At 40.6% G+C, this 26,836-nt stretch overlaps 1 protein-coding gene across 1 annotated transcript in view; it reads right to left on the reverse strand.

Annotated features, from left to right (window-relative positions):
* Positions 1 to 26,836, reverse strand: part of LOC111236272 (syntaxin-binding protein 4-like) — an 80,759-nt gene that overhangs the window by 28,344 nt on the left and 25,579 nt on the right. The window contains exons 4-8 of the mRNA XM_022764948.1: positions 23,967 to 24,036; positions 23,784 to 23,858; positions 16,663 to 16,742; positions 13,412 to 13,535; positions 9,512 to 9,653 (exon numbers count right to left, since the gene is read on the reverse strand). Coding sequence (XP_022620669.1) covers positions 9,512 to 9,653; positions 13,412 to 13,535; positions 16,663 to 16,742; positions 23,784 to 23,858; positions 23,967 to 24,036 — 491 coding nt within the window. The remainder of the gene's footprint in view (positions 1 to 9,511; positions 9,654 to 13,411; positions 13,536 to 16,662; positions 16,743 to 23,783; positions 23,859 to 23,966; positions 24,037 to 26,836) is intronic.

Raw genomic sequence — 26,836 nt, forward strand, 5'->3', positions numbered from 1 at the left:
ATGTGCTAGACATACAGTATATGTCAATGTATGAAATTGTTGTAATTTCTAATTGGTTTAATACATTTTATATATATGTTTTTATTTTATATATACACATATTTCAAATATGGAAATTTAATATATATACATGTATAACGTTTGTGTATGGGTAAGGAGTTAATACATTTTTCGGCATTGTCCTGGTTCAAGAAATGTCCAACTTTGTGATGTTGTCAAATGGAAGAAGGCTGTTTTGGTGATGTTTGAAACTGAAATCAGAATCAAACATTAACTTCACTTCAGTGTTGACAGAGAAGTGAAGTTAATGTTGACTTCTGTGATAGTGGGTTAGGGGATATAAACAGGTTATAATTGAGGTCAAAGCCTGAGGATTATTATTCTGGGGTGAAATGTACTGAAATGAGTATCATCAGCAAAGGTAACCAATCAATCGGAGTATATAACCCAACAGATCAACATTAATATCAAGCTGGTTCTTCATCTTTCATAGGAACATATCCTGACTTTTATTGTAGGCTTCTGTTACAGGCCCTGTGTCTAAAGAGATGTCAGCTTCTCTCTCCAAGCAAATAATGCTGAGGCAGTCATAAGGACAAAAATCTTGTTTGAACGAAGACTATAAGACTGTTCATATGTCTGATAGAGCCTGTCTAATTTAATTTGTCATTGTGAAGAGAGAGAGAATCTAAACATGCACCAAAAGGTACAACAGCACACAGACCTCTCCACAGGGATCATGGGATATGTTCTCAGCCCTGAGGGTGCCTCTTGAATGCAAATGATGTAAAACCTTGCAGGACATCTACCGGTACTTAGAGACAGCTTCCTCCAAGCACACAAACTCAAGAGCAGATTCCTCTTTTCTTCGTCTCTCCCCTTCACTCTCCTCCTCTCCCTCCCTGTCTTGTTGCCACAGTTGACAGTGAGTGGGCGGACAGAGAAGCGAGGAGGATGGGATTGGGGAGAAGGAAGAGAGGGCTGTGTACGACTGTTGGAGCGTCTCTTTCTATAGGATCATCATTTTTATTCCTCTTCAATATGTGAGAGCACGACTGACTTCTGAGACAGTCAGTGCCTCTTTGACTCTACACAGGATTCAACACATATTTCTGCTCTGCTACTATCTACATATATCTTGGGCCATCACACCAGCACTGTTATTTTAAACTACTTACTGCAGCCCCCCTGAAACCAACTGTAGGGACAGAAAGTGTTCATCCATGTAAAGGCTTACTTCCATCATTTCTATTGGCTATGATAACACTGTATACTGTAAACAACCATCACAGCCTGTCCCATACACAACTTTAATCTATGTACATATTTTGAATTCCCATATATGAAATACATGTACATTATTTGTAAAAAAATTACATATTGAACCTGTTAGAATCTGGAACTATTTCATATACTGACGTATATGTCGAGCCCATACAAATATGTACGTTTATTTATGTATGTTTATACTGTAGATATATGTTACATAGATATATATCCATCCCAAAGCCTGCCAGTATATGTTGATATTATATATGTAAATATCAAATATAGACATGTATAGAGAAAGACAGAAAAAACTGATATAAACAGAGAGAATTTGTATGTTGTTTTTAAAAATTTGCATATATAAATTGAATATACTGTATATCATTAACAAATGTGGTTGCAACATGTTTTACCAATGTCATTTTACTATGGGCATTTCATATACGTTATAGACCTATATCTTCATATATCCAGAGGATGTATATATGAGATTATAATATATTCTCTTATAGGTGAAATACTGTATATGGCGACATCTGGCTTGATATAGGGACATATACGTCATATATGACATTTCTGTATGGGGGAGACTGGCACACGCTCCTCCGTGTTTCTCTAATATGTATTTTGCTACTGTTGAAGTTTTAAATTTCACATGGTTCATTATTCATAATGAAAAGTGGCCACCACAATTTACACTTTCTACACTGTGTGCAACTGACTGGGGCTAGAGTGAAAGGAAGAGACCCTGCCCACATAGCCACAAACTAGAATCACCAGCTTGTGGATGTACCCCTCCACCAAGAAATATGGTCACAATATCTCCCTCTTAAGTTAGTGTTGAATATTGGCCAGAGTTGTTTGTGCAGAACATTATGATGTGGTTGACGTTTGACCTTTTATATATAAAATGTCACCACTTCATTTAATCTTTATAGACATTTGAACTAAATTGCTTCATAATTAGTGAATGAATTTGTGAGTTATGGCCAAAAAGATGTTTTGAGTCCAGGTGAATGTTGAGTCATGAGAATGGGACAGACGGACTGACAGACTGACAGCAGGAAAACATAATGCCTCCTGCCGGCTGTCACCAGTGCAGAGACATGACAAATACAAGCATGTCATCATTTAACACAGGCTGTCCACAAGTGTGTGTGAAGCAGCAGCCAGTTCACTCGGGAGAAGCACTGTACGGTGACAACATCTCCTAATTGAAAGTCTTTACTCAGCTAACATCTCTGGCAAAGGCAGGAGAAATATAATATGACCTCCAGAGCTGAGTTCATCAAAGTAAACGTCACATGAAGTGATTGTTACAAGTCCAGCTAAATTCTTAGTTCCATTACACAGCCTATTCCTGCTGTAACACCTGTAGATTTCCCTTCCCTCACTCAGGTTGGAAATCTAATTAAACAGACAGTCAGCTGTCATCTGTAGGGAATACCACTTAAACTTGTGCAAACATTGCACCTCCATAGAGCCCCATGTGATCAGAACATGAATAAAATGTTTTCAACTCGTTTGTGCAGGTTAATGCTCACAACATAAACATTTCAGCTTCGACCACAGTTAAGAAATTGAATAATTTTAAACATTTTGAGCACAGGCCTAAGCTTCTCATTGAATGACTCCAAAGTGGCCTCATTCATTTGGACACGAGCAAATGTCTGTGCTTCATTATTTCTCTACTTATCACAATTTATTCATCTGACGTCCAATCCTCATAACCTAAGAGTTATTGAATTTTTTTCTTTTTACTTACGCATATGAATGAGTCACTACTGTGGAGTCATTCCCAAGAACATGAAGTCACTGTGACCTTGACCTTTGACCTTTTCCCACCTACAGATGAAACTGGTACCGGTTTCACGCCAAACGGTTAGTATTACTGTTTAAATTTGAATTATCACTGGTTGAACAGCACGGTGCTGGACAGGTTACAGGTATGTTAATAGTGTTTGTCTCTGAAAGATGTCACAGCAGGAAAATACACTGCTCAAAAAAATTAAGGGAACACTTAAATCACACATTGGATCTTGATGAATGAATTATTCAAGTTGAAAATCTTCACAACAAAATGACGTAACAACCGTCAATGGAAACCAAAATCATCAACCCACTGAGGGCTGGATTCACAATCACACTGAAAATCAAAGTAAGAAATTGGAATCACAGGCTGATCCAACTTGCGTGAATTTCATCACGGCAACTCATAATGTGACTCAGTAGTGTGTATGGCCCCCACGTGCTTTTATAAACTCCCAACAACATCTGGGCATGCTCCTGATGAGTCGGCAGATGGTGTCCTGGGGGATCTCCTCCCTGACCTGGATCAGGGCATCCAGGTCAGGGACAGTCTGTGGTGGTACATGGCAGCATCGGATGCACCGATACATGATGTCCGATGTGCTATAGGTGCTCAATTGGATTTAGGTCAGGGGAACGTGAGGGTCAATCAATGGCATCAATGCCTTCGTCATCCAGGAACTGCCTACACACTGGCCACATGAAGCCAGGCATTGTCCTGCACCAGGAGGAACCCAGGGCCACTGCACCAGCATAAGGTCTGACAATCGCTCTGAGGATTTCATCCCAGTACCTAACAGCAGTCAGGGTACCGCTGGCTGTGACATGGAGGTCTATGCCTCCCCAGACCATCACTGATCCACCACCAAATCGGTCATGCTGGATGATGTTACAGGCAGCATAACACCACAGCGTCTCCAGACTCTTTCACGCCTGTCACATGTGCTCAGTGTGAACCCGCTCTCATCTGTGAAGAGAACAGGGTGCCAATGGCAGACCTGCCAATTCTGGTGATCTATGGCAAATCAAACTACAGGGTGCTGCGCTGTGAGCACAGGTCCCACTAGAGGACATCAGACCCTCATGCCACCCTCATGGAGTCTGTTTCTGACAGTTTGGTCAGAAACATGCACACCAGTAGCCTGCTGGAGGTCATGTTGTAGAGCTCTGGCAGTGCTCCTCCTGTTCCTCCTCACACAGAGGAGCAGGTACAAGTCCTGCTGCTGGGTTGATGCCCTTCTTCGGCCCTGTCCAGCTCTCCTTGTGTAATGACCGGTCTCCTGGTATCTCCTCCATCCTCTTGAGACTTTGCTGGGAGACACAGCAAACCGTCTTGTGACCGCATGTATGGATGTGCCATCCTGGAGGAGCTGGACTACCTGTGCAACCTGATTGGGCTGCAGGTACTGCCTCATGCTACCAGTAGTGACAAGGACACTAGCAAAACACAGAACTAGAGAAGAATCAGTCAGGAAGGATCAGGAGAGAGCAATTGTCTGTGGCCACCACATGTAAAACCATTTCCTTTTTGGGGGATGTCTTGGTTTGGCCTCTCCATTGCACCTGTTGTCACTTTCATTTGCACCAAAGCAGGTGAAACTGATTCACAATCACTTGTGCTTCCTAAATGGACAGATTGAGATCCCTGAAGTTTAACTGACTTGGTGTTATACTGTGATGATTATATTGTGTTCCCTTAATTTGTTTGAGCAGTGCAACAACTACTACTACTAATAATAATAATATTAATAATAATAATAATAATGATAATAGTACATTTTCTATTCCCTTGGAATGGGACAGACGTAGAACATGAAGACATGACGCCCCCAGCTCTGACTGTCGTGGTGCTGGTGAAGCATGAATGAAACAATGCTGATCAGCAAATGCTTGCTACACTTCAGTGCTCTGCATGAACTAGAATGACTGTAGCCAAAACAATACCAAAAAAAGACTGCAATAAACCACAATTATCCTCTAACAGTGAACTGTGTTTCAGCCTGATCTACTCTGACAGCAGCTGCATGGCACAGCCAGCGTAACGTCCTGATGCAGCCCTCACGTTTACCACGTCTCCCTCACCATACAGAGCATCGTACAGGCCTCCAGTGAGGATATGAGGCTGCAGTATCCAGTATGACTGCAGTATGACTTGTTGCCTGGTTTTTTCAGCATAAATGGCTGAATGTTCCCTCTGACACTCGGTGAGGCTGCAGAGCTCGTCCATCATGTTTACCAGCAGCTTCCTGTATATATATATATATATATTCAACATTTACTGTTTTTCTCAACCCTCACCTGTGCATTCCTCAGTTAGTTCCTTCAGTACCAGGCTAGCAGCCACTCTGAGAACAAGCAACTGGATGTGAAATGAAACAGTGATTAAAATATACATCTGCTGATGATGTATATTTTTCATTCTGTGAACAAATGTCACAAAAAGAATAAAACAATAACAATAAACTGAATTTGCATATGGTATTCCTCTTTGCAATAGATCTCCATTGTTGTCCAGAAACTATTAAACACATCACTGGGATGTTCCTTCATCAGCATGAAAACACACCCACTGTGGTTTAGTAGTACTAGTAGTAAATACTCACTAGAACACCAAATGCGGGAGTGTGGATTTGAGTTGTGTGATAAAGACCACTGTGCTAATTAAGTAATTACTCAATAAACTATAAATGAGTGAGAGGCAGGGACTACTGCTCTTGTAGCATGTACGTATCTAACATTATGCAGGAGGGGGTGGGGGTGGGGGGAGGGGCTAGTGGAGCAGCAGCAGGGTGATGCCCCTGGAAGAGTCCTAGCTTGACGGCTGACCTTCACACTTGGTGTAGTTTGTCTGTTTGGGGACTCTGGGATTTCTCTGACACCAAAGCAACACAAATGCCACCAAATATTCAGGCAGTGTTTAATATTCTCTAATCCAGCATAAATTCCTAAATATTATACAGTTTAATGAGCTGACAGGACTGTATTTGTCACTTTATGGTAATTTCCTCCAGGCAGTCAAGGTGACTCCACAGATAACAGAGACGCTCAGTACATATTCTGTGTTTAAGGGAAACAAGGAGGGCTGTTTGGCAGAGAGCAGAAATGTGCTGTATTGTGATGCTGATATTATTTCTTATAGTATTATCATATTATTAGTTTCATCCTTTGGAGGATCCCTCAACTGGGAAACTTTCATCGGAGGAAAATGTTTCCCAAAATAAAACCTGTTTATCAAAATCCAGCTTTCTCCTCCTAAAGATCATTATCACCATTACCATGGACAATTATACATGATGACAATTAGAGCTGCACGATTTGCAAAAAAAATCATATTGTGATTGCAATTTCAGTTGGAATTATCATTTTTTCATTTAATTTGAACTGAAAACAAAATAAAAATGATGATGATATGATTTTTGTTGAGTCTTGTACCAAACAAACATGTTTCCTTTATGTCTGGAGAATATGATGATGGGGTGTCTCTGTAGCACCACAACACTTATGGTGCTAACAATGAACAACATGTGACACATTTTAGCTTTATCAAGAAAATTACAGCTTCTGTTAATTGGATATTGCCCTTGGCCATATTGTGATTTCGATTATATTTCTATTCATTGTGCAGACCTACATAACAATCATTGTCCTCCCTGACTTTTACACAGTTTCTATCATGGTCTGCCCTGATGGACTCTTTATGTTTGGACTTTTGGTTGCTTTCCTGTTATATTTTGAAAATACTTCCCTTGTGTGCCTTGTGGTTATTTTACTTCTTGTCTTCGTCCTGTTTCCCGCCAATGTTATGTCTGTATTTTGCTCGTGTTTTGCTTCTATTTTTTTCCCAATTAGTTTCACTAGTGTTTCAGTTTTGCTCCTGGGTTTTACCAGGATTTTGGATTGAGTTCTGTAAGTAAGTCACTTTTTGTTATTTAAATAGCTTTTTCCTCCAACCCCCTTTTTCGATGTTTGCATTTGGATTCAGTTTTTCCCTTAAACGTGACAGTATCACAATTTACTGCACAATAATACGACAAGGTTGTAAACTGCAGCACAGTTTCAGAAAACCTGCATCAAGCAGAGGCATGTTAGGATAGAGTAAAGACCCTGGTGCAGTATTAGCTTGATGACATGCAGTTGTATTTGCATATACACAAATGTATATGTGAGATCACTGCACTACTGATCTGGCCTACTGTAGAGAGGATTTATCATAAATGCACACACTCTTAGATGATGATTCTGCAGCTTTACTCCAGCAGCTGTGGGCATCGCTTCTACTGAATGTGTCTAGTGCTGTTTAAGCTGACTGCAGATCAGCCTTTGAACAAAACTGAACTACTTTCCGTTTGTTGCTTTCAGATTTTTGAGTTTTGCTAAAAAGATGAGGAATGGCTATAGTTCCAGATTGCCACCTTTATCAACATCACATTTTTCATTCAGTGAAAGTGTTGATGACAAAGAGAACTGGCTCTTTTTCTTTGATGCAAAGATGGAACTAAGACAATTAAAAATTGAATTGCACGGAGAAGAATTTGCACCAGTGTTAAAATTCTTCTTTGCTGGAAGAGCAAAAGACGTCAGAAAGTTCCCACTGGTCTGTCATTCACCAGCACATAATCACATCAGCCCTGTTCTGTCCTCACTGGTTAACAAGTGGTAAATTTGAAGTACTTCATGGCCTGGCTCCTGCCTTTACTATTGAACTGCTGAACTGCTGCTCCCCACGAGTCCTCCCAGTGTGATATACACTACAAACCACATTCACCCATTCACACAAAACATGTGATCGTAAAAAATGTTTCTTGACAAATGTTTTTCCACAAATAAAACAAGACAAAAACTAATAAAAAAAAACTTGAAAACTAACATTGTGAGGAAACATACTATGACTTTTGCCAATAAATAAAAATAAGACAATAAGATAAAATAGCATGAAAGATTATGGACATGTGAACTAACTAACTGGTAAAAATGCATAATCTGTTCCCCAAACATACTTTTTCAGAAGGTCCTTTTGGTGCTTGAGCTGCTGAACTAACCAGCAGCATGTTGCACTTCATTATGTCTCAGTCAGTGACGGGAGCTAATGTATGGTGGCCTGGAGAGCTCAAAGCACTGCAAATTAAGAAAACACATGCAAACAGACAAAACACAAACAAGCAACTTCAGAAAACATCTTCATCAATTTGACACCTCTCACTGTTGCTTGCTTTTAACTTAACCCTAACTCAAAAGTCACAATTGGGCAATGAACAAGTCCCAGCCACTTCTGTTGTGTTGTGAGTAATTGCAGCACGTGTTGTCAAATTGATGAAGATGTTTTTTTGCGTTGAGCTCTCAGGGCCACTGTACTAATGTCACCTGTCACAAATGTATTAATTAAATTCAGCTGCAATCTGAACAAACAGCAGCAACCAAACAGCTGGAATAAAGTAAGAAATGAAGGCAAGCAAATGGTAAGCTAACGTTAACGCAACGTTCAGTTAACGTTACTTTCAGTTTCAGTTGCAGTGATGACATTACCCTTGTTAAAGTTCACATTACCTTGAGTTGATGTAACTTTCTTAATGTTCCTTTCAGCTCTTGTTACACATTTCCATTTAAAGACTGAGACTAAAACTGGAAATTAACACTATCAGTATGAGACACATGAGGTCCTCTGTCTGGACATACAGTATGTGTGACCAGTATGTGTCCATGTTAGACAACTACACACAGAAACAGGATCAGTGAGAGTGCAGTGTATGCACTTTTTTATTCCCTTCTTCATCCCTCTCTCTCTTCTGCCTCCCTCCATTGTGTTTGCAGTCCTTCACTGCTGCACTGCATCCATCTCAGTTATGTTTCATCCAGGTACCTCGAGCTCCTTCAGTCAGGCCTCCGGGGCCACAGTGAGCACACTGAGCTCAATGTGCTGTTGTCATCATACTGTGACTGAAGACATCTGACATCTGATTTGAAATCAGTTTTAATAAATCATGTTTTATTCCTGAAATACAGCTTCAGTCAGAAATGTGGCTGTTACAATGGAGACATTACCAACACAATGTAGGGTCAGACGTTATGAGAACCCATCAGTGATAGTCCATGAGAATGTGTGGTCAACTGTTTACCAACATGTTAACATAGATAATCTATATATGTCAGTGATGATTGTGAAGATGCTTTTCTTCCTCCAGAGGACAAAGCTCAATAACTGCAGCTTGACAAATAAACTCCTGATTTTGTAAAAACCCCTAAAATCATCCCCAAATATCATCCATGATTAATGTTGATATTTTCAGACCTGCCTTCATTTATTCATTGTTTACATATTTACACAATTAACGCATTGTGCTGTGGTTCAAGGAAACATTTCTTCCCTTCATTTCACCCCTCATCTCATTCAGTATCTGCAGTTTTCATTTTACTGTGTGTGTTTGAAGCTTCTCACCCGGTGACAGTCTCCTCCAGACAGCACCTCCTGGATGAAGACTGCGGGGCCATCCGGCTTGTTGGAGCCTCCTCCAATGGTGATGCCGAAACTGCTGGAGCGCGCCACTGAGAGGAGCTGGATCACTCCTTCACCTGGATGACTGACAACACAAGAGATACACAACCACTGAGAAGACAGAGGCACACAGCCGCTGAGAACACAGACACACACAACCACAGAGAACACAGAGATACACAACCACTGAAAACACAGACACACAACCACTGAAAACACAGACACACTCAACCACAGAGAACACAGAGATACATAACCACTGAGAACACAGACACGCAACCACTGAAAACACAGAGACACACAACCACTGAGAACAGAGACACACAACCACCGAGAACACAGAGACACACAACCACTGAGAACACAGAGACACACAACCACTGAAAACACAGACACAACCACTGAGAACACAGACACACACAACCACAGAGAACACAGAGATACACAACCACTGAGAACACAGACACACAACCACTGAAAACACAGAGACACACAACCACTGAGAACAGAGACACACAACCACCGAGAACACAGAGACACACAACCACTGAGAACAGAGACACACAACCACCGAGAACACAGAGACACACAACCACTGAGAACACAGAGACACACAACCACTGAGAGCAGAGACACACAACCACTGAGAACAGAGACACACAACCACCGAGAACACAGAGACACACAACCACTGAGAACACAGAGACACACAACCACTGAGAGCAGAGACACACAACCACTGAGAACAGAGACACACAACCACCGAGAACACAGAGACACACAACCACTGAGAACACAGAGACACACAACCACTGAGAGCAGAGACACACAACCACTGAGAACAGAGACACACAACCACCGAGAACACAGAGACACACAACCACTGAGAACACAGAGACACACAACCACTGAGAGCAGAGACACACAACCACTGAGAACAGAGACACACAACCACTGAGAATACAGACACACAACCACTGAGAACACAGAGATACACAGTGTCACACTCTGGCCTGAGTGAGGGTAGGTTGGCGAAAGGCTGACTGGAAAACTGTACTTTAATCGTAAATGTCGATGACAGGAAGCATGACAAAGTCAGTTCAGTGCAAAAAAAATTAAAGATTTTATTGTCCTTTTCCCAGACAATCCCAAAACAACATGAAAATGCAGCCCTCAATCAGTCTGCACAGCTGCACAGCTCTCCTCTAACTGCCCCCCGGCAGTGCAGACCTCCCTCCATTTTATAGAATAGGCCCCTCCCCCTGGACCATACCATCTTCTAATGGAATTAAATAAGTAATCAATTGGGGGCCACAGGCCGTTTCTCATCTCAGAAACCTGTACAATAATATATTTACATTTTTCAACACACACATTACAGGCATCTTCACAGAATTCACCCAATATCCCAAACTAGGGACACAGAAACAACCACATCCAACATCCCCATCAACTGGCACGGTGCAGTGGGATGGACTGAGCATGCTCCTAATTCCCTCAGGCACTACAAAAGCCAGCTCGACGCCATGCTCAGGTCCTTTGACACTGCCCGGAACCAGGAAGTGCTGTGGTAAGACTTAGAAACAAAATTAATTTTCAACAATGGCCTTCAACCTTTAAACAATAAAAAAAAATGAACTAAAAAGGGTGTCTGTGTGTGTGTGCGTGCGTGTGTGCAACTCAAAACGTGTGTTTGTATTATAGGAAAGAAAAATAGCACAGGGAACTTGCTAAGGTGTTAAATGTAGTTTAGTGTGTGCACCCACCAACTAGCAGTAGCAAGCTACCTGGCTAACATGTGGCATGTGAGTTGTATGGTAGTGTGGGGAGCTGGTGTGGTGTGTCAACAGTGGCAGGGGAAACTGTCACACACAGCCACTGAAAATATAGACACACAACCACTGAAAACAAAGATACACAACCAATGAGAACACAGAGACACACAACCACTGAGAACAACCTTTATCATGCCTTCATGGCATTACAACCAAGAAGAATTTAAGTGATACTTTGGATAATATTAGCTTATCGTAGATGTATCTGTATTAGCATGTACATTGGTTACTAAATAATCAGAGGCTGGAGAGTGGAAACACCAAAGACATCTTCAACAAACTGTTTCAGTTTCATGTTTTGCTACCGAGCAGCAAAGACAGGTTCATTTTTACACTGTATTTGTCCCACTTAACTCATAACTAGGTCATGGGGGCAGTATTAGTGCTGCACTGTTGACTTCCTCTGAGTAGGTAGGGGGTACACAGTGTAGGGATGTCACAAGAACCGACACTTTGTTACCAAGTCGAAGAAAATTCTGAAATTCTGACGGTACTTGTTTTTCTACAGTATCATAAATACTGATAGAACCGTAGATGTTGATGTTGTCTGGAAATATTTAGTATTTGACATGGATTGTTAGTTAAGTTGTAGATGACCAACAGTCAGTATGTGAATGGTGTCAGAGGAGGAAACAGCTCAGACATCCTGAACTCTGAACAGATCTGATGTCTAAGTGAGTCTCAGTTGTTCACTTTATATCAACAACATGTTGTCAACATGTTCATGTCCTGAATGTTCCTGTTACTGTGTGTGAATTGTGATAGCTGACATCTGCCATAGACTGTAAGTAAAGATGGACGTAGCCTCTGTGATGTCACCCACAGGTTTCTGAAGAGCGGTTTTGAAGCTCAGAGTGAGCTGCGCCACCGTAGCCATCTTGGCAGTGTCTGACTCCAACCCTAACTCCCAGCTAATCCAAAAATGGGCAAAGAGGAGGGGTGTGTGGAGCTGAGACTTTGGTGCATGATGGTTTGTGGCAAGTATACACTCACCCACTTGTTACTCAAAGAGACCACAACCTCAATTCTCCATAACTTTAAGTCTTAATAAAATGTAAACAGGTGAGTTATATAAACAGTTGTCATGAAGAAGGAAATTAGCTCTAGAGACAAAATCTGTTTTTGTACCAGGCTGTAAACATGTTTATTTCTGCTGTAAAGTTGGACATTTTAACATTGGAGTCTATGGGGATTGACTCACTGATGGAGCCCGACTCTAGTGGTCATTTTTAGGAACTGCAGGTTTTGGTTCTTCCGTGTTGGCTTCATTTGCCAGCCCTGGATGATGATGTTTAGTAGCAACGTTCCACACACAACGTTCACAGAGGATAGTGTTACATTGTTTAGGCTAACATTAGCTTACGTGGCTACAGCTCATAATGTGAGCTGGGTCGTCACAACATTAGCAGCTACAGTCAGTCAGTCTGTCAGAATATAACAGTGACTTTTAAATACATTTTTTCATGCCATGGGTCTATAAGCAAGTTTAAACGGCTGCTGTACACTGATTATAGGGAGGTGTGTGTTTTTGTTGTGGTATCAAATTTGGTATTGAGAATGGTGAAATTTCATTTCACAGTACAAAACACAGTCAAACTTGGCAGAAGATCTCAAAGTGTGGACTGGCCACTGGAGGCACCACAAAGTACCACAGGAGTGTGGGAAGGGAGAGAACCCCAGCGTGGGTAAAAACATTCACCAGACATTTTATAATGGCCTGATTGACCTCAGCTTTCACTGCTGCTGTTGAAATGAATGTTTCCATTTTACAACTTTGATTGTTGATGCGCTTCATATCCTGTGAGCACACATCCTGCTCCAGCTGTGCACAGGGTCTGGGTTTGGATTATGTGAAATGTGATGTCTCAGCTGCTCAGCTGGCAGGAGAAATAAAGATGCAAATCTAAACATCAGTTTGTAAATCTGTGATTTGTGTGAGTATTTGCTGGTCATGACTTGTCTCACAACAACAATAGAGCAGTGTGATGGTTAATGTATTAACTCTTACCTGAGGGAGCGCAGCATGGGCCCACTGTTGTTGTACATGTTCTGAGATCCTGCTGGGCTCAGCAACAGAGGACTCTGGGAGCGAGACGAGGAGCCGGATGATGTGCTGTCCAGGTAGCGACCACCTTGGATTGTCACAACAGAACATGAAACACAAAACAGAGATTAGTAAAGATGTTTAACTGAAGTGACTGATGGTACAGCTTCTTGTTTTAGTGTTGTGTCACAAGACAATGATATGTTACTTATATTCCACTGCTGTACACCATCCTCCAGTGCCTTATGTTGATTCTTTATTGGCATGCTGCTGCTGACTGTCACTATGAATTTGTATATGCTGATGAAAAGACGAATAGGGCAGTGGAACATAAATTAAGCAGGTGGAAAAGAACAGACATATCACTGAGAACTGACACAATCGCAGAAGAAGAGTGGCTCCTGATTCAACCCAAAAAAAGAGATGACCTCGGACACCCCCAATGATGCTGTTATTTGATGAGGGCTCTCATCAGTTCCCTGCAGCTCCAGCAGCACTGCGTCTCTCCACTGAAAAACATGCATCGTCCTGTCAAACGTTTAAGCCTGAGTGACTGTAAGTGCTGAATAATACCCAACATGCTGACCGAACCAACTGCAGAGCTGCACACATATTCTCCAGACTTTTTTTTATCCACTGCTTCTGTCCTGTCCTTAGAATCAAAGGTAAGTTTCATAGTGGGGGATGGGGGTGGTGGTGCAGGGTGCAGGGTGCAGTTCAGCAGTGTACAGAGATGTCATGGATTCCTTCATATAGTGAGTTAGTTGAAAAGGCTGAAAAGAGGTGCTGCACATAGATCCTGCTTCTGAGTGAACACTCATTATGTGAGTGCACCATGACTCTGTAATGTTTAATATCAGGTCCAGTTCATGGGACTTGAGAAAACACCTTTGGTATATATTCAAAACCGTACTCAAGTGTTATCAGCAAAGTGTAGTTAAAGTATCAAGTGCTCAGTGTTGTCAGCTTCCTCTCAAGGCTCTGGAGCATGACAACAATACAAAACACGTCCCATCTACCTGTGCTGCACCCCTGTATTACTGGACTATAACTAATAAAAACACCTTCCACCTTCCACCTCCCCAGTACTGCATGCCTTTCCCAACTGTGGATGGTGGAGACTCCCCCACCCCAACCTCCTACCCCACCCTACCTGTTTTCTGCCAAGGCCCTAAAGAAAAAAACATCAATACCTAACCAATACATAACCAACTGGGATTTTTTTCTCTCTCTCTATTTCTCTCCCTCTCAGTGATATTGTGGCTGGCAAGAGAAAACACGCTCAAAACACTTCCATAAGGAGAAACGAGCTGCAAATTCAGAAAAGATACAGATTCAAAAACACCTAATATGAAAATACAAAACAAACACATGAACGCAAATGTGCTGCAAATGAAAAAACGAGCTGCAGGAAGACAGAACAAAAACATGAACAAACAAACATGCTGCAAATACAGAAACGATGCAACAACAAAAACACACAAACCCCCAAAACAATTACAACAGAAGAAAGCGCTGCATATTCAGACAACACAACGGAACAGCTCCAGGCCTCTAGGGGGAGTGCTAAGTGGAACAACTTGACCATAAGCATGAGCTTCGACCAGAGAGACCAGACCTACGACTGGACCTTTGACCTTTGACCAAACAAGAGAACATGAGGAAAGAAAAAATAGGCGACATAAAAAGTTGATAAAAGGAGATAAAAAGGTTTGTGCTCTTTTTTACATTTGTAGTTTTTACAATATTATAAAAGAGCAATGTAGCAAGCATTAGCATTAGCTTATATACAGTCTACAGGTGGAGGCCTGGAGCTCTTCTGTTGTGTTGTCTCAATATGCAGCGCTGTTTTCTGTTGCATTTGTTTTGGAGGTTTGTGTGTTTTTGTTGCATGCTTTCTGAATTAGATATTTAAGGCTGAACTCATTTTTACTACTTTATATAATCTTGGGTTTAAGTGACAACATGCATCATATTCTATAAGATCATTGTGTGTTTGTAGCGTCTCTGGCTGGTGAGAACCAAGTATCTCTAAAAGGTCAACTTAACATGAGCTCAGAAAAACAGACAGCTTTGAGACGATGCACTTTCCATCTGAACCAAGAGGGTTTTAAAAAGTTTACTGAGTCCTTCATCTCATCAGAAACATTTAAATTCAAAGTCACTAAATTTGGAGATACATAGTTCTCAGTAGACAGGAAGTACGTGAACAATTATAAAAACTAAAGCTGGCGGAGAAACGCAGAGCAGTAAAAAGTACAATATTCACCCCTCAGCTGGAGTAGTGGAGGTATAAAGATACATAAAACTCAAGTACAAACACCTCAAATCTGTACTGAAGTACTTGAGTAAATGTATTTAGTTACATTCAACCACTGGCATATTTTGCACTAGTCCTTTTTAAAACGGCTCATTCTTCAGTAGCTTAAAGCTACAGTATAATCTGTTTTTTTCCACGTGTTGTCACATAGTGAAGCTTGTAGTGTCGCCTGTGTTCTTCATCAGAGGTGATGATGATGGTTGAATCAGTTCAGAATTCAGCCTGCTTCTGAGTGTGTACAGCTCCTGGCACATGTACACACACATCATACAAACAGTACATCATGTCTCCTGGTCTTTATGTGTGAGACATATGGTGTGAACATATGATAGCTTTGCATCAGTGGGAAGGCCTTAAATCCATGTTTCCTGATCCTGGACTTGGACTTTGATGTATCAACACCATCCACTGCTCAGAGCACACAAGACTGCTCATGTGTTGAAACCCTGTTTTCACAAATGTGAACCAGCTGGCTGCCTCCTTCCCAACTCAAACAGATGTTCGTAATTGTGTAATGGACAAGTGCACTGTCATAAGCCATTTTTAAAGGCCGACTTACTCCATTACCCTGCAGGCTTAGTCCTCTGTCAACGAGAGGAAGGTCGTTTGGCAGCAGTAGGAAGTTATTTGACGTCCTCCAGATCATTCATACATGGTTACAAGCTGTAATTTTGTCATGATCATACTGTGACTTTACCATATTGGCCATGATAAGTCTTTCATGTCTGTCCGTCCTGGAAGAGTAGTCCACCTTTTTCTTCAGAGAATTTGCAATACACTGTTTAAAGGAGCGTGATCATGAGAGTCTGCCCACATTAAACTACAGTTAGTACTTGTGGAAATAAACCTGAGTGTGTAATGCGCTGCACACAGGCCTGAGCAGGGGTTGGCCTACCTTGCTGGATGGGAGAGTTGCGTGTTGATCCTGTGCTGCCGTTGGATCCATATTTCTCCAGCAGCTCAGCGAACTCTCTCCTGTTCAAAGAAAGAAAAAGAGAATTGTTCAGATGATTGCTGCAGTAACCTGAGGCCTGTTCTACGAAGCAAGTTCATCATACCCAGGATAACTTTTAGTTATCTGGCTCAGCTGAACCTAACATTGACCGTCCTGATAACCTGTAGTACGAAGCAGGTTATCAACTGGCTCAGTTATCCCTGGGTTCACCTGTTCAGCTACGAGCGCGTTCATGTGAAAGAGGCGGAGTTATTAATTATAAGCAGCATCGTCAGAACCATGAATGAAGTTCTTAATATGATATGAGAAGAAACACTGATACTCAACAATATTCAATATTCAACAATGTGAAATATGAACAATGTGATCATGACTGGAATAAAAAATACAAATAAAATATTGTTTCACTGTCTAAATATAATTTCTATTAAAGTCAGTAAATAAGTGCATGAATTATCATTACATTTGAGCATTTATTATTTATTATTTCCTCTTCAGTCTGATGATGAACAAACTGTTATGAACATGTGAAGCAGATAAAACAGTTAAAGTTAATGTCAGACGGTTTCTGCTGCAGAGAGGAGAGAAAGAAAAGAGAGAAGTAGTTGATGTCTGATGAGTCAGAACGACTGAAATGTTCAAAAATTATAAATCATAATTATAATCATGGAAATAATTAACAGTGTGTGGATCATTGTTCAAATCAAAGACATCAGAGGTTTAGTTTTTATTTCCAGCTGTGGTCACAGAGTCTCCTCATGTTGCTCTGAGCTGCAGTGATGAAGAAGAGAGTAAAAGCATTGATACTGTCAGGAATCCTGTTGGTTTAAAGAATATTTGTTGAATTAAAATGAAGCTATAATAGTTATTATACAGGCTATTTATTTAGCGTGATAAACTATGCATTTTTTTTAGAAGCTTTGTTTTAAAACCAGAGTGGACACATGGAAAGACTCAAACAGGAAAACTATTCCACTGATTTTTTTATATTTTATTTCTACTGCTCATTATTATTTATCACTTTATTGTAAACTCTTTTGTCCCTGTCAGGATCCTGTAGGAATAATGGCTCAGTTTTTCCAGTGATTTGATTGGTCAGTTGTTTGGCTGTTGACAGGTTTTGATCTGATCCTCTGAAGTTAAGCTGCGCCGGAGCAGGTTAGGAGTTACCATGGTGATTTACCTCAGTAACAAGTGAACTACCGTCATAGGACTAAAAACCCAGAGTCAAACCGGAAGTTACCTCGATAGCCTCAAATCCTGCTCCGTGGTACAGACCTCTGGTCATTCTTTCTATGCTGCCTCCTCTTCACGTACTCAAAACTCAGTCCATCCACTAAACAGCAGACTGCTGACATTACTTCCTCACTTTGCCCGACAGAAGTGGCTCCTGTGAAAAGTTGAACCTTTTTAATCCATAACAAGGATAAATGACTGTCTCTCACTTTACTCTGTAAAGACTGTGAATATCAGGTTCGTGTGTTGACTTCATTGCTCTGGTTTTTTATTTGTATCTTGTTTTTGTGATGGTTGTTTGTTTGTTTTGCTTCCTGTTTGTGGGGTGGGTCTACGACCTGGTGTCTGATTCACTCATTCTGGAGTCTGACGTCATGGACAGATGGAGAGATGTAGTCACAAACTGGTTTAGTGTCTGAGCCCCAGTTAGTCTTGAGTTTTACACCTACCAATAAAATCTATTGATAAAAATCTATTGATTAACTGTAGATATATCAGACCATTTCCAGGTGTTTGATCATAACAATGAAAACTTGTCAGTGTGTAGGCGGATCAGCTGACCAGATGTTTCTGTTTTTACTTATTACAGGAAATGCAAAGAAGAGTGACTGTGTTTAATATTGTCAAGTATTTACGATCTGTTTATTATGTCACACCTTTAATCAGTAGGCCACAACTGCATGTGAAAGGCGGCTGTCTTTGTTGTTGTCATGGAAACTGATGATAGTATTGTTATTTCCTCTTGTCACGCTTCAGCTTTGTACATACTGTAACTTCTTGTTTGTCTTTTATGCTGTTCATAATTTGTTTTATATGACTTTCATTTTTGTCTTGTTTTACATCTAATCTTAATCGGTTTTGTTGATAGATTTTTTTCTTCAAGGGATCCAATAACTGTATTGTAATCAGAACTGAAAAACTTATGCTTTTATACTACAAACTGCTGTTAAGTTAAGCACAAAAAATAAGGTAAATGTGATTCATGAATGTTCATCAGTATCCACACAGGTGACTGACCAGCACCCTGTGAATAATCATATTGACAAATTTCACCTCAGAGCATCAGTATCCACTGTGTTGAGACAGTGTATCTGCTTCCTGTTTTTCCTGCTACAGCATTATCATCCACGACACCACAGTGTGATATGATCCCCTGTGGATGGTGATTTGAATGTGGTGTTTCTAAGCAGATTATGATAAGCGCTCACATTGGCTCCAAAGTAAATAAGGACACAAATTATTCTTGGACAGCACAAAAAGACGCCCTCAGGCTGCACCTGTTTCATAACCAGTAGCAACAGATGATTGGGTCAAAGGTGCCACCAGCAGGGCCAGCCCATTCATCTCAGTGTGAAATGATAATCATAAGAATGAGGCAGTCTTCATCATCTGAACTGTAACACTCATTCTTCTGGTCATGATGCTGACGACTCATTCCTCCAGCCACCATCACAGCAGTCTCTTTGGTGTCTTCTATAATAATACAAGGGTTCACCAAGCTGGCTGCAGTTGGCTGCGCTGATTTTGTAGGCAGCAGGGGACACATGCATCATAGCATGTTGCATTCTGGGTCAGTCTGAGACAGGTATACATCTCTACTCCACAGCTGCTCTTATAAACACTTTGTGACTGTATTTCACAAGTATAGAATATTATAATTAATTACATCTGTGTCTTATTTCTGAGTATGCAATGGGACATTTTCAGTATCATAAATCATTTTTATTAAAATGACTTGCTTACTAATTACAAATCTCCTCAAAAATTGTAACACAAGCTCTCAGCTTAGATGTGGTCATGAAATGTCTGCTGGCTCCAATTATGATCAATAAATTGTGATGCTGATATTTATATAAATCTGAGGTGCCACTTTCCAGTCTGGGTGTCATCAGATAATCTGTAATTCATTTTTAATTTAAAAATTTAATTTAAAAAAACAAAAACATAAATCTGTTATTTGTTTTAAAACCAAAACGTTTTTGGTGTCCAATCAAATATGGTCAGTTTTTGGTATTTGGCAAATCCTATTATCATTATTTAGTTTGAAACCAAAAACCAAATTGATATGGTTTTATTTGATTTATCAAATAAACCAAAACGAAATCACATGGTCTATTTGTTTTTTGTTCGAGAAAATTTTATTTAAAAAAATGTTTGTTTGGAATTATATTTTCTGGCTTTTTTTGGAAACAAAAAATGAACAGACCACCTGATTTTTTGTTTTTCTTTTTTGGGTTAGAATTAAAAATTAAACGAAACCATGTGAATTTGTTTTTTGGTTTCAAACTAAATAATGATAAAAGGAAGTGTCTAGAATTGTCTAGTTTCTGTACAGTTGTATCAAAAACACTGAATACTGAATGAGTCTGTGACTGACACCAATAGAAACATTTAAGTAACTACATGAAGATTCATTTTTGTTGTTTGCAGTCATGAATGTTGTTGTTGTTTACTATCAGTGTGTTCACCCAGCTGAAAAAGTTGGTGATTTCATTCCGTTATAATATTCTCCAAGGCTCTTACAGCTGGTGAGCATGTAGTGAGTGCTAAGCTAGTTTTAACTAGTTTTGACTTGTTTTTACAGACAGACAGGCATAATCCCCCCACCCCCTCAGCCCCCGCCCCCCCTCCTCCTTCCTGCCATCCATTTCCCCCCTCCAGCTCCTCTGCTCTGGGCTGCCGGGTAGTTAAAGCACGGAGCACAGATTAACACACATGGCTCATCTCGTCAGGAGCGCTGCCCTAGGTTAAGCTCTTTCCCCTTCCTGAGTCTGCTGTCACTCCACTGCATGCAACACAATGACAAGGAGGGGGTGGGGTGGTGTGTGGTGGGGCTTAGGCTACCTCACCAGTGACACCATTTTGGGAGAATCCATCACTAAATGACAGTAATAATCACCTTGAAATTACACTACACATTTTTTAACCTTCATTAATGTAAAGACGTCACTGTTAACACTGTGATCCACAGTTCTACATGTTCATACTGGGATCTGCCCAGTTAATCCATCCTGTTCACATTAGTCACCAGTACTGACTTCTAGCGTCTGACATGCTTTCTCGATAACAGCTGAGGTGTAAATCCTGACTGCGTCAGAGCCTCCTCACTGAGGATTTACAGGCGGAAGACGTTCATGTGCAACAGTCCTGCTCATTTAAATATGCAGATCCACCACCACCTTTGTCAACTTACTGTTACAGGTTCATTTTGTCTGAAGTGGATTTACAGGGGAGGCAAGGCCTGTGATGCTGACAGCTGGCACTGACCTGGTTTCTACCCAGACTGGTTGTGGTACGATTAGAAAGCTGAACACTGATTCTCCAGTGTCTGCCATCACTGAGGCCAGTATTTGAGCACTAATTTACTCTGGTTTTGGAAGCACTTTGCACTTCATCAGAAAACTGGATTCATTATTGAAGGTCTGGCAGCCTGCAGGGTCCAGTTTCACCAACTGGTCCTTTACTAAGCCTGGTCCTAACTTCTAAATCAGTCTTTGTAAAGACCAGTCTTTAGAATAGACTTTACATCGGTTGCTCCAACCAAGCTTCAGCCTCATCTTAACCACGCCCTGTCTTAGCGATGCACGATCATGTGGCCACATGTCTATGGCTATTGCCAGAGACATTTGAAAAAGGAGATAGTGCATCTACAGTAATTTTCTGTATCTGTGTCAGGTGGGTTTCTCCACCTCCTGCCCCTTTGGGAGACCAGCAGCAGGTCTGAGTCTCTTCACTCCAATGGGAGAAGATTATGATTCTTTAGCCTCATAATCACTGAAATAAATATTGGATCAATTTTTCACAAGCCACAAATCTTCAGGACATTCTGACATTAAAATGACATTTTTCAGACAAATCAGGAGAAAATGAACTTTATTGGAGACCTGTCTCTGTCTCAGCAACAAACTCTGAGATCTCACAGCACAGATCTCTTCTCTCTGTTGGTTCTGGCTTCACTGCTGCAGAAGTTTAGAGCGACCTAAAGGTAAAACCATGTATTCAAAGTTCAAACTTTTCTTTATAACACTATTATTGTTATTATTTTTGAAGTGTTTTTGGAGGGAAAACAGAGAGTATGAGACTGATATGATCTTGTGCTGGGTTGATCAGCAGTAAAATCAGGTGCAAATTCAAAGTGTATCAAGTGTTGTATTGTGTTGTTGTTATGTTTTCACGAACAATCAATCACGACCACACCCACCCAGGAAACAGGAAGTGTATACCATTTCTTAACATTGGCGCTGCTTGTAATGCATCATCGTTTGTTATAGACTCTCTTTGCTATTGCCTAGCAGTGTGCTGCTGATGATATGTTGTTAACAATCTTTGCTATCTGTATAATTTCTGATTTTGTGTAAATTTCTGACTAAGTTGTGAGTTTGTTTGTTTGTTGGAATGTTTATTGTTTATTTACTCAGTCTAATTTTCTTTTTCTTTGCCTCTGTCGTATTTACAGTTATCATGAGGTGAGGATATAAAGGCAAAGGGTTAATGGAATAAAGTCCTAGAACAGGTTTATGTATGTCTTGGTCAGTGATCTGTCAGTGTCAGCACCATGGATAGAGTCTGTCTCTGTTTCTGCCCCCTTCAGCCCATGATGCTGTCCATGGTGCTGAAACACAGACCACCACACAAAGCTCATACAGTATATGTTCAGATATTCAGCTTAAATCTGAAGACAATTTTAGGTCTAAAATGACAGACTGTGGACTTGTGAACGTCAATCATGTCTGTCAATGTTTTAAAGGAGCTGTTTGTGTGAAAACAAAGTGCAATTAACAGCTGCAACATGGGTGACAAGGCTGCATTGTGACAGCTCATCTTCAACAAGTTCACATACATCTCTCCTACAGAATCAAACCTCTCAGTCAGCTCTTCATCATTCTACATTTCCAGTATATTGCTTTTGTCCTGAATAAATCTCTCCTAAAAGCTGCCCGTTGTAAAATCTATGGCCCCATGACAATGAAGAGAAAAAACAGCCTTGTTTCCTGTTAGTCCTGGTCTGTTTTGTATTCACACTGACTGATTACAAATTAGGCTCTTAGTCATATGGACTGACATGTACATCATTCATTAGACAGTGATGTTTTCCTGCACCTTAACTGTGTCATGGGGGGAAATCAAGTTCAGGTGACTGACATGATGCTCTAACCCTCACTGATGTGTTCATCCTCTCTGGTTTCACAATGAACTCAAAAACAAATAGCTGATTATGAGCTTGTTATGTTTGGTCAAGATGTAGCTGGACCTCAGATGTCATGATGATAACGGACAGGTAGAAACAGAACGGCATCTTGTAACATAATGTTGTGAAAGAATAGTTCCTAAGTGTGTCATCCAGCTATTTTTTTATGCATTCTCAGTTTGCACATAAAGAAACTGAGTAGAAACAACAGATATTCAACACAAAGCTGAAAAACCACAGAAAAGCTTTTAGGCCTGTCTGAGGTTGATGATTGATGTATCAATGAAAACAGACTTATTGAATAAATGATGACGTGCATGAAGGGTGTGACTTAAAGCTATTTGTAAGTTTTGCAGCTCTGCTGCTGAACATAGTTTCTTGCTGGGAGCGGGTGGTGGTGATTGTCTCCTGACAGGAGCTGCAGCCATCATTAAGTTTACAAGATAAGAGGTTATAATACGTCCTCTGAGCAGCTACGTCTTGAGGACAGACTGGACACAGTGAGTCGCTATCAGAAAGTGAGGAGACGGAACGGGGCTAGTTGTTACCATGCTAACTTCAGTAAAATATAAAGACGAGATAGAGGCAAGAGTTAGCATTGGTGTTTGTTTCTATGTAGACATAGACATCTGCTTACTTTGCTTCCTCATCTCTGGCTATGAGAAGGCGCATGTGATTGGTTGCAGAGGCTGCTCTCAGGATATCCACAGCTCTGTGAAACAAACACAAAAACACATTCACATTGTTGTTGGAGCATCACCTCACTCAATCATAGGCTTCAAACAAAACTGAGATAAATGTGATTTTACAAGATTTTCACCTTTCACTTGTGACTCCTACTAGACTGTCCCCGTTCACCTCCAGGATCTGGTCCCCTGGCAACAGGTTTCCTATCAGAGGTCAAATAAAGGTCACATGATCAGCTCCACAGTGTACAGGAAGAACTGGTAAAACAATAATGGGAAACCATTTCCATTTTCTGTCACTGTAGTGCTTAAAGCTATGCACTGGAGACAAAGTCATCAGGTATCATCAGGTGTAGAAAGACACAGTGACATCAGGAAACACCAGCATCCTCTGGAACCATTTTATTGTAGTTTGTATGTAAATTGTTAACTGGTTTACACTTCTACAGTATTGAAAGTCTATGATGTACATATTATCTGTGTGAAAAGTATATCACCAGGCTCTTCTCCACAAACATCACTCCATAGTGTTTGCTCTCTTAGGTAAGGCCATGGTTTCTGACAGCTCTCATACTGTATGTTTGTATAGGGACAACTACACATTAACCAATGCCACATACCACAGCATGTTTAAGACAAAGCTAATTTCCAATGCCTTTAAAAAAACGTAAAACTCAAGCATAAAATACATACAGGAAAGTACTGAACATAATATCAAACAACAATATATACACACAATTTATAAACACTAATATAAAACAACAAGCACCAGATCACCATAAAATTCAAAATAGTGTATCACTGTATAATAGATATATATAGTAGATATATTGAAATACCCTAAATCAAGGAACAGTATAACATCAATTTCTACTGTCATAATATGTAGAAACTACATATTGTCTCCACTCCCTGTTTATCCAGAGTCATATCAAATATGAACCATTTGTGTGAAATGTCATAATTGCTGTGAAATCTTGGGTAATGGCTAAAAAGTGTTTTGTGATCACACTGACCTTGACCTTTGACTTTTCACCAACTAAATCTAGTCAATTTGTCCTTGAGTGAATGTTTGTGCCAAATTTGAAAAAGTTCCATCAAGGTGTTACTGAGACATTGTGTCCATGACATTGGGACAGACGGACAAACAACCTGAAAACAATATGCCTCTGGCTCTGACTGTCGCTGTCGTGGAGGAATAAAAACACAATTTTACTGTGGAAATATAAAATTTTGGTAAAATTATAGGGAAAATACCACAATCTAGTTATCTATCCTAAAATTTACAATATAATTCTATCTAAATGATGGATTACAGTTACAGCAGCTAACGTAAGGTCAGGGCAGAAACTCTTGTTAGAATGTTTGCTGAGCATTGTTGCATTGGTTAGAATGAATTAATCGACTTTTGATGTTGGATTAAAGACTGTGGACTTAACCAGTAACCAGTGGTAACCAGTGGTAACCAGTGGGTCACTCTTGAAATCAGCTTGATTTAGAATCTCTAGTGTGTGTAAGGAGTTTCAAGTCTCAAACTTCTCAGTGGAGAGCCTCTTTTTTCTTTTCCTCCTTTGATCTTCTGGTCTTTTTTCTTCGCTGGTGCATGGCTTTGGCCACAAGTGGGGATGGAGGGTTAATATGAGGAGGGCAGAGAGCTGGAGATAGATCCAGAGAGAGGATGACAGGGAAGATACAGCAGTACAGAAAACTGGAAATAAGGTCATGAAAGCTGCAACTGATTTTAAAATTGTGTATAAAATCAAGGATCAGGTTGCAGCAGGGTAGCAGTAAACCCTTTGAAAGTAGCTGAATCACTTCAATCAGTTGGTGAAGGACTGGATGCACAAATTTCCAGAAATGGATAAATCCTGGTGGTGTGCAACTAGGAAAAGTCAAGAGAATAGGAAAAGTTTAGGAATTTAGAGTGAAAGATCATGGTTGAAGGTGTCTCTTATGGCGTTTATGGTGACATGTCAGAGAGGGAATTAAAGGAAAAATAAAAGATAAGCCAGGAGTGTCCAAAGTATTTTGAATGGGGGCCAGATTTCATAATGTGAAACTAAGTGGGGACCATGCGCTGTGAAAAGCCACTGCTGGGAGGCTAGGTAGCATGTTTCACTTTCTCCACCTGCTCCCTGCAGGACAGTCGCTGGTATGACTTGTGCCTAGTCTCGTAATGTCCCTTCACATTGAACTCTTTCATAACAGCGACGGTCTCTTGGCAAATGAGACAAACTCAACAGTTTTGACTTTCAGTGAAAAAGTTTTCAACTTTCCACCGCTCCTGAAAGCAGCGGCCCTCGTCGTCGGCTTTACGCTTCTTTGCTGAGGCCATGACTGCTACCTAGCGGCAAATCACTGTTGCCTGTTTACAGTCTGTTTGTGAAAACATTGGCTCCAGGTGAATGGGAAAAAATGCATTGTGAACTTGATTCATTAATCAATACTGTGTGGCAGGCCACATATTGTATATTTTGAGAGGCAAGCCGTTTAAAATCAGTCAGCGGGCCACGATCGGCCCACGGGCCGGACTTTGGACATGCCTGTGTTAAACGATTGTTGGTGAGGTACTCCCAGAAAGAGTATTTATTGGTTGTTTATCTTATCAAGTCAGAGTTTCCCACAGAGTGGTGGGTCATTGATGTAGTGATCAACAACAAACACGTGTGAATGTTAAAACAACATTTGCATTTATTTAATATTCTTCAGTGACATATTGCTTTTGCCACACTGTGACCTGCTACTCCTGCCTCTCCCTCAGCTGTCTCATTACCTGCAGCAGCTTCACTGACCAGCCACTGGAAGTGAGCACTGACTTGTTGGTTCAATATCCACCATGTCCATGTCTTCTAACATAATACCATGCATCTCCCTCTTTCTCTCTATTTGTCTTTGCACGTTAGCAGAACGAAGCGGTACAGGGGAGTGAGTACAGAATAATTAATGCATCACGGAGAGTGTCATTCTGACCGATTAAAAAACATACAAATGAAATGTCAAAAAA

Source organism: Seriola dumerili, unplaced genomic scaffold, assembly GCF_002260705.1.
Source record: "Seriola dumerili isolate Sdu_G_001 unplaced genomic scaffold, Sdu_1.0 BDQW01000609.1, whole genome shotgun sequence".
Lineage (NCBI taxonomy): Eukaryota > Metazoa > Chordata > Actinopteri > Carangiformes > Carangidae > Seriola > Seriola dumerili.